The following is a 7,558-nucleotide window of genomic DNA, read 5'->3' as shown; positions in this document are numbered from 1 at the left end:
TACTGGGGGTAGAGAATCCCACCTCGAGTTTCTTTTCCAGCTGAAGATAGAATATAAAATTCTTCCTCTCCAGCACCAGGAGATAGAATATAAAATTCTTCCTCTCCTCGGACCTTTCCGATGCTCGGAGTGGAGACCCCACTCCCAGTTCACCATTCCGGGTGCTCGGAGTGGAGATCCCATTCCCAGTTCATCCTTCCAGATACTGGGGGTGGGAATCCTACCTCGAGTTTCCTTTCCAACGGGAGATAGAATATAAAATTCTTCCTCTCCTATTTTGACACAACTTTCAACTTCCAATCCGCGCACTTGGTGCATGGGGAATTTTATCCCGAATCCTAAGTAGGGATAAGTCAACACCTAACACGTGTTGCCGGGTAGCCTATTCCCGTAACAAGGGCAAAGTCTACGTATTCAAAATCGTAGCATTAAGTCTAAGGGAGTTCATTCCTTTAACATAACGTTACATGTGGAACGGATTTCAACAATCCGCATGCTAGCCCGATTTGAACGGTAATCGGTAAAGGCGTATCAAACCCGTTGAAGGCTGGGGGTTTGCCAAAAACCCCAAAGTCAATGCCTAACACGCGTTGCCGGGTAGTCTATTCCCGTAAGAAAGACGAAGTCTATGTATTCAAAGTCATAGCATCAAGTCTAAGAAAAGCAATCTCCTTAGCACAACGTTACATGTGGGACGGATCTAGACAATCCACATGCTAGCCCGATTCAAACGGTGATCGGTAAAGGCATATCAAACCCGTTGATGGCTGGGGGTTTGCCAAAAATCCCATAAAATCTGTCATTCAGAAGAAATACAGACAAATCACAAGAAAGAAGCAAATGCGGAGTTTCTATTAAACAGGTCAAGTCAAAAGCATACAACAAAGAGCTCATTAGCCCGAAGGCAACTGACGGCTAAGAATATGAGACTTTAAGCTAAAAAGTCTATCTGCATAACTCTGCTCAAGTCCCGCCTGCAGATCTGCTCGGGCAGATTCCTCAGAACAGCTCAAGATCTCCGCAGCTTCACTCTTCAACTTCATCAATCCCTCCTGAGTGGATCCGAACTCCTCGAGTACCCGGTCACGAGAACGCTCTAGTCCGATCAAGTCATCTGCGATAAGAACGGCGGATTCCTCGGCACGCTTCAAGGCCTCCTTCAACCTAGTCGCTTCCTCGCGATTCGAGTCCAAGGAACGGAGTAACTCAGCTTTCTCCCTATCCATCCTCGCCATGTTAGCCATTAGATGCGCAAGGGAGCTCTAGCGTGACTGAAGCTCACGCCCGACGGAAGATCTCAGTTCACGCCACTGCTCCATCCTATGCTCTAACTCAGAGGATACGAAAGAAGAAGCCCCGGTAACCTCCAGTTCCTTCAACTCTCGTATCTCTGACTCCAGGGCAGCGAAATCAGCAGTGAAGGAATCAGCCAGTTCCGGGTATCCTTCTTCCCTCATCATCGTCATGTGGCGAGAGAAGGAACGCCGGAACTGATCGAAGCCGCCTCCTCGGTGGAGAAGCTTCTCGATCAAGCCATTATACCAGGCGGTGAAGAAGCTGAGGTCCGTACGGAAAGCCTCTCCGTCAGGATCAGTATCGGCCAAAAGGCTACGGACACGCTCGTGCAAAGAAGATCGAGATCCTACAAGCAACAACTTGGAAGCTCAGTGAACTATCGAATATGGAAAGGAAAGTCAAAAGGCAGGTTCCGAACATACCGACGCCAACGGATGTCCCATCAGGTTGAGAGCCGACAGGCTCCGAGACAGCAGCAGAAGAGGGTACGTCAGCCCCTGCAGGCGGAGTACTCACACCACTCGGCAAAGGCGGGGAGGCACCACTGCCATGAAGATTTTCAGCCCCAGGAACTGTAGTTGTATCAGGCTCAACGCCTGGTCCTACAGTGACATTCCTATGTTAACCAAATGGAAATTTGGACAAATAAGGAGAATCGGGATAAGAAGGTCGTATGAATACCTGCAATCCCCATGTCCTCAGATGCAGCCGGAATGCCAAGAGTCATAAAGGTATCGGCCCAAGCGGCTGGTCCTATGATAACACTCTCTTATTAGTCAAAATGAAAATTTAGACGAATAAGAAGAATTGGGATCTGCATACCTGTAGATCCATTATCCGCGGGCATTTGAGGGATGCCAGGAGTCATATGAGAATCAGTCCTAGCGGCTGGTCCTATGATTGCACTCATTAGTCAAAAGACAGATAAACATAGGAAAGTACAATATCCCTGAATCGTATACATACCTGCAAGCCCGTCGCTCTGAGGCAAACTGGATATGCCAGGGATAGATACCGGGCTAACTCCAATGGTAGACGCTGCGATAATCAATCATTCATTAGTCATATGAAATATCGGGCAAGAGGGAGAAAATCAGATATATACCGGTAGATGAATCGTTCCCGAAGAATGGTCTCTCGGTCCCTCTGGAAGTCTGCTCAGCCAGCATGTCAGCTAATAAGCCGGCATCCGGCTTCGAGAAGCTTGGCCCCTCCATCGCAACATCTGCAGGGTAACCCAAATGTTGAAGGATGAGGAAAGCTCAAACGAGAAATCTTCCTTCACCTTACATAAGGAAAATGACATTGGATGCGGATATACCTGAATAAGGGATTGTGGGCTCAACATTATTTATCTGCTCAAGATCGATGTTAAGGTCGATGCCCAAAGACCCATCGTGAAAAGCGTCGCACATTTGTTGCACAAAGCAATCCATGTTGTCAACGCCAGGGGACGCCGAACCCGGTGGGAGTTCGCCCTCCTCGAAGAAACCTGAAGCACAAAACATGGTCACAAATCCCCAAAAGGTAAACAACCTTGAAGCAAGAGCAATTGAATGTTACCTCCCCCTCCATCGGCGGTGCTCCCTAAGTCCACTCCACAGGGACGCTGACCGTCATGGGACTTATGGGCAGTCTTCTTCCTCTTCGGGGCACCAACCCTCCGAGGACCATAGGGTCGAACATGCGCAGGCCTATCACACGTTTCAACGTGTGTAGGAGCTGAGGGCTCATGATCACCGGCTGTCCTACCTAAAATGACAATAGCCATTTCAATGAAAAAGAGCTGTCATTTATGGAAAATGAAAATTAAAAGAGATAGGACAAACCAGTATCGAAGTCCCCTCTGCCGGTATCCACGTCCGCATACTCGTCCTCGGAGTTCTCGTCATCATCACCCGCAGGGAGAAGTTCTTCTTCGTCTGAGACAAGAGATTTGGCATGCCCTTTTCTCCGCTTCTGAGCAAGCTCAGCTCTGCGACCAGCCATCATAGCAGCCCGGACCGCATACTCGGACTGCAACTCTGAGAGGCTCCTCGCGCTGATGGACTCATATGCAGAAAGGAACCACTTGCAGCTGAGGAAAGTGATCAATGGCTTACGCCGGTACGAAGGAAGAGCAAAACGGGCTCCAGTACAGCCCACCATCGTCCATAGCCACGCTCGAACGCCATCAATCAATCCTCCCTCAACCCGCAGGCTGCGGCTCGGATTCCCGACATACAGTTGGTCATAGCCGAATTGTCGAGCAAAGCGGCAAGGGAGATAAGGCTCTATGTGGCACTGGTTCTTCACCCGAAGGACGAGATAGCCTACACGGATGTTCACTAACCACCGGAAGCAACCAGCGTCAAGAACGGTCCGGTCACTTCTAGGTTTCTCCTCATCAACCAGCACGTCGCCATAGCGACCTGAAAAGTGAGGGAAACACTTAAAGAACTCCCAACTCTTGCGGACCCGGAGCTCTCGCTGAACATCACTAAATTTGCTCCCAAACCATCTGCTCTGCTCCAACAATTGCATGAAGGGGACAGGGATGTCAACAACGCTGGGGGCCGACATCAAGTCGGGACGGTGAAGAACGAGCCACGCCATCAAATATGCGTAAGGGAGCTCAACCTTTGGGCAAACCAGCTCAGCTGATGGTTCAGAACCCATATGTGTAAAACTGCTAACCAGACCCCTGAGCCCGCAATGGATACTAGCAACCATTGCTGGGAGCAGGGAAAGCTCTCTCCCATAAGCCAGCTGAACTGCAGGGAAGAGCACCTCGATGGGTAGAGCGTCAGAAGGTTGGTGCGGGACGACACACTTCTTCAACCAAAGGGCAAGGTAGCCTGCTAATAGCGCCCGGGACCCTATAGACCTCTGTGCGCGGCGGAGAAAAGAGCGAAACTTTGTCCCCGCGGGAAAAGCCCCCTCAGCACTGCCGATAGTGTAGGAACGAACCTCAGCCTTTTCCAACAACTCATTAACGGCCGAAGGAGTCATCACGTCTAATTCATGAATGGGCGCACTGGAATCACCTTCCAAGTTCTGGAACAAGTAGCTGGCAAACTGCTTCAAGCTGATCTGCCTCTTCCTTCTCGCTTGGGGAGAAGTTTGGATCAAGGAAGTGTAGTAGTGGCAAGTAAGATCCCAGAGTGTGTCATACATGTCCGGAGTATCTTTCTTCATACACTCCAGCTGCTGGTTCGTAGGGAAGTACTCCTGATACGGACAGTCCCCCATCGGAAGACCCGAAACATAATGCATCTCGTGCAAGGCCAACCCTAGCTCACCTCCGCTGGTCAGGAAGGTGTTGCTATCGGGCACATAAGTCTCCAGCAAAGCCAAGAAATGGCGACAGCTGACTGGGATGCCGTACATAGTAGCTCGTATGGGTGCATACAACCCACTGCTCTTCAGATCCCTCTCCCAGCGCGCCAAGACGAAACCAGTCATGCGCGCCCACCACCCTTTGGCTAGGGAGGAAGCCCAGCCATAACATCTGTACTCCGATGGGGGTAACTGTCTCCCAAGAAGAGCCAGACGGTTGCTCACAGTCGGAGCAGCAGCTGACACCTCGCCTGGGGGTGCAGTATCAAGACCCATGATCCCGGGTCGTAGACCACGCACGTCATGATACCCCTCAGAGCCAGGAGTCTTATGGTGAGTAGCATATCCGCATTGAACCCGATCAGCATCTTCAGTAAGATGCCAAGACATCTGCCGGTCCACGGCTTGCCCCTTCAAATGACTGAAAGAATAGTGGCGTGGAATCGAAGGGATGTACAAACAGGCTCCACCGTCAAGAGTTAACCAATGCTCCTCACAAAGAGTCAGCGTGGCAGGATCCCTGACATGATCTCCAAATAGAAAACCCGGCTTCTTTAGAACCTGAGTGGAAGTAGAATCAGGGGTGAAGGAGGCATCTGTGATAAGTTGGCGCAAGCAATGGCGCCCTCCTTCCTGTATCGAACGGCAAGAGTCATTTGGACGATCCCCGTCGAACCGAGGAAGTGGGCCAACAGCCTGCCTAAGAGTAGCGGAAGAGAAAACCTCCCGACTACATCCGGTGTTGGCGTGAGGAGGAAGGCTACCCGCGGGAAATTCCACTGCAATAAAGCACAAGGGCGGAATCAGAAAATCCATCTCGTAAGAAGAATGATAGACTCATCCACGGAATAATTGGAGAGACGATTTTGAGTGACCTACACCAGAAGGACGGCATGCGTCATCACGTGAATAACGTGGTAACGTACACCGACCTATAAGGTGTAGGACAACACAAAATCGCCCCAATATATCCGAAGACTTGAATTGGCTAAGCAAAACAAGTCTGAAACCTTACCCTCCGCGAGAGAGGTATCGGTTCTTCCTTCATGACCCGCAAAGAGGTCAATCAGGGATGTAAGACAAAATCTCTGCATAAATTCTCACCCCCGAAAAATGAAGCCGCGGGAGAGGATGTCGTGGGGACCTCCTCCTCACTATGCTGTGAACGAGAACGGCTCCTCCGGGGACGAGATCGACGCGGAGACATTGCAAATCTGCAACGAAAAGCAGCAAGTCAGGTACAATCTAAAACATGAATATACGAAATTTAAAAGGGAAATTAAGAACTTTAATTAAAATCCTATACACAAATAGGATTTCATAATTGAAGTCTAATTAAACCTACAAATTTCGTGCACGATGATTGTCATCTTTCACGGTGAATTTTGGTGAAATACCCAAAATACCCTTTGTGTTCAAGGCCAAAATCTAGGTCAAGGACACGCGTGACCCGGGTCATGATCGTCACATTCGATCATATAACACCCCGGTACCCCACAATTTTGGTTAAAATTTGCAAATGAGCCCTTTTGCAGAATTCAGCCAATTTTGCATAAAAGCCCCTCTACAAAATCTTGGTTTGGGCTCCACATGCCTTATCAAAATTTTGATCATGAGTTCGTGGTCAAAACTCATTGGATTTCAGCCATAAGTTCACTGCCTTTTGCAAATAAGTCCCTCTAAGACATTTATGGGCTGTTTTGCAAATAAACCCCTCCAACAACTTTTGGTCCTCTTGCCTAAAATACCCCTCAAGCTTGTGGCCAAATGAACATGTAATTTAGGTCCTAAACTTCAGTCCTCTATTACATGAACACCACCCCAATTCTTCGGCCACTTTTGCAAATAAGCCCCCAAAACTTTTCGGCCCCACATTTGCACATAAAACCCTCAATAAGGTATGGTCTTTTTGCATGAAACACCCATCCAAATTGTTACCAAAGGGGAATGAAATCCAAGCCTCAAAATTTCAGTCCCATTTTGCAAATAAACCCCCACGAATTTTGCAAATAAACCCCCCAAAGTTTCGGCCATTACCTCTTTTTGCACAAAACCCCCCGAAATAATAGTGCATACATGCCCCCTAGTCTACCACAAGAATAAAAATGCAACCTTTACCACAAAATAAGAGGATGGTGAAGAGGAGCTTACCCAAATCAAGAGGCTTGAAATCCCCAATCCAAGAGTCAAGATCCGAGCTTGAAGGTGGAGGGAGAAACCCTAGTGAAAAGTGAAAATTTTCGGCCAAGAAGGAGCATACAAAAAACCGAATTTCTTTGGGGTATGGAGCTCTTGAAAGAAAAACAATGGAGGAGGTTTGGAGGAAGAAGATGAATTCTCTTTTGAAAAGAGGGGGGAAAACAAAAGGGGAAACAAATTCAAACAAGAAAGAAAACAAAGAGGGGGGAAACAAAATGAAGAAAAAGACAAAAGGGGGGGGGATAAACTGTTCCTCAATACTCCAAAGAGTACAAGAGTATAAACTGTTCCTCAATACTCCAAAGAGTACAAGAGTATAAACTGTTCCTCAATACTCCAAAGAGTACAAGAGTATAAACTGTTCCTCAATACTCCAAAGAGTACAAGAGTATAAACTGTTCCTCAATACTCCAAAGAGTACAAGAGTATAAACTGTTCCTCAATACTCCAAAGAGTACAAGAGTATAAACTGTTCCTCAATACTCCAAAGAGTACAAGAGTATAAACTGTTCCTCAATACTCCAAAGAGTACAAGAGTATAAACTGTTCCTCAATACTCCAAAGAGTACAAGAGTATAAACTGTTCCTCAATACTCCAAAGAGTACAAGAGTATAAACTGTTCCTCAATACTCCAAAGAGTACAAGAGTATAAACTGTTCCTCAATACTCCAAAGAGTACAAGAGTATAAACTGTTCCTCAATACTCCAAAGAGTACAAGAGTATAAACTGTTCCTCAATACTCC

At 47.8% G+C, this 7,558-nt stretch overlaps 2 protein-coding genes and 2 long non-coding RNA genes across 4 annotated transcripts; all 4 read right to left on the bottom strand.

Annotated features, from left to right (window-relative positions):
- Positions 1 to 949: 949 nt before the first annotated feature.
- Positions 950 to 2,015, bottom strand: LOC109828345. The gene is made up of 3 exons (XM_020395365.1): positions 1,978 to 2,015; positions 1,719 to 1,898; positions 950 to 1,642 (listed from the first exon to the last, which is right to left on the bottom strand). The coding sequence occupies exons 1-3, from the start codon at positions 1,988 to 1,990 to the stop codon at positions 1,263 to 1,265; spliced, it is 573 nt and encodes a 190-aa protein (XP_020250954.1). The 5' UTR covers positions 1,991 to 2,015; the 3' UTR covers positions 950 to 1,262.
- A 108-nt stretch (positions 2,016 to 2,123) lies between these two features.
- LOC109828343 lies at positions 2,124 to 2,440 on the bottom strand. The gene is made up of 3 exons (XR_002243655.1): positions 2,402 to 2,440; positions 2,263 to 2,334; positions 2,124 to 2,190 (listed from the first exon to the last, which is right to left on the bottom strand). It is a non-coding gene; the product is annotated as an uncharacterized LOC109828343 (long non-coding RNA).
- A 49-nt stretch (positions 2,441 to 2,489) lies between these two features.
- Positions 2,490 to 3,001, bottom strand: LOC109828342. The gene is made up of 3 exons (XR_002243654.1): positions 2,860 to 3,001; positions 2,618 to 2,788; positions 2,490 to 2,521 (listed from the first exon to the last, which is right to left on the bottom strand). It is a non-coding gene; the product is annotated as an uncharacterized LOC109828342 (long non-coding RNA).
- Positions 3,002 to 4,712: 1,711 nt separating this feature from the next.
- LOC109828344 lies at positions 4,713 to 6,951 on the bottom strand (the record flags this gene model as incomplete). Its single annotated transcript, XM_020395364.1, has 3 exons — positions 4,713 to 5,393; positions 5,719 to 5,828; positions 6,766 to 6,951. Coding segments are annotated over 3 exons (521 nt in total), but the record flags the coding sequence as incomplete, so codon positions are not given.
- Between the last annotated feature and the right edge of the window lie 607 nt (positions 6,952 to 7,558).

Source organism: Asparagus officinalis, unplaced genomic scaffold (assembly GCF_001876935.1).
Source record: "Asparagus officinalis unplaced genomic scaffold, Aspof.V1 AsparagusV1_Un1085, whole genome shotgun sequence".
Taxonomy (NCBI): domain Eukaryota; kingdom Viridiplantae; phylum Streptophyta; class Magnoliopsida; order Asparagales; family Asparagaceae; genus Asparagus; species Asparagus officinalis.
The sequence above is the reverse complement of the archived record's forward strand: the minus strand, read 5'-3'. Positions and strand labels throughout refer to the sequence as shown.

What these genes read in the sequence shown, in the direction of transcription:
- LOC109828345 (XM_020395365.1), bottom strand. An exon ending in TGGGACATCCGTTGGCGTCG is followed by an intron (nt 1,643 to 1,718) that starts GTATGTTCGGAA and finishes TGTTGCTTGTAG; the next exon opens with GATCTCGATCTTCTTTGCAC.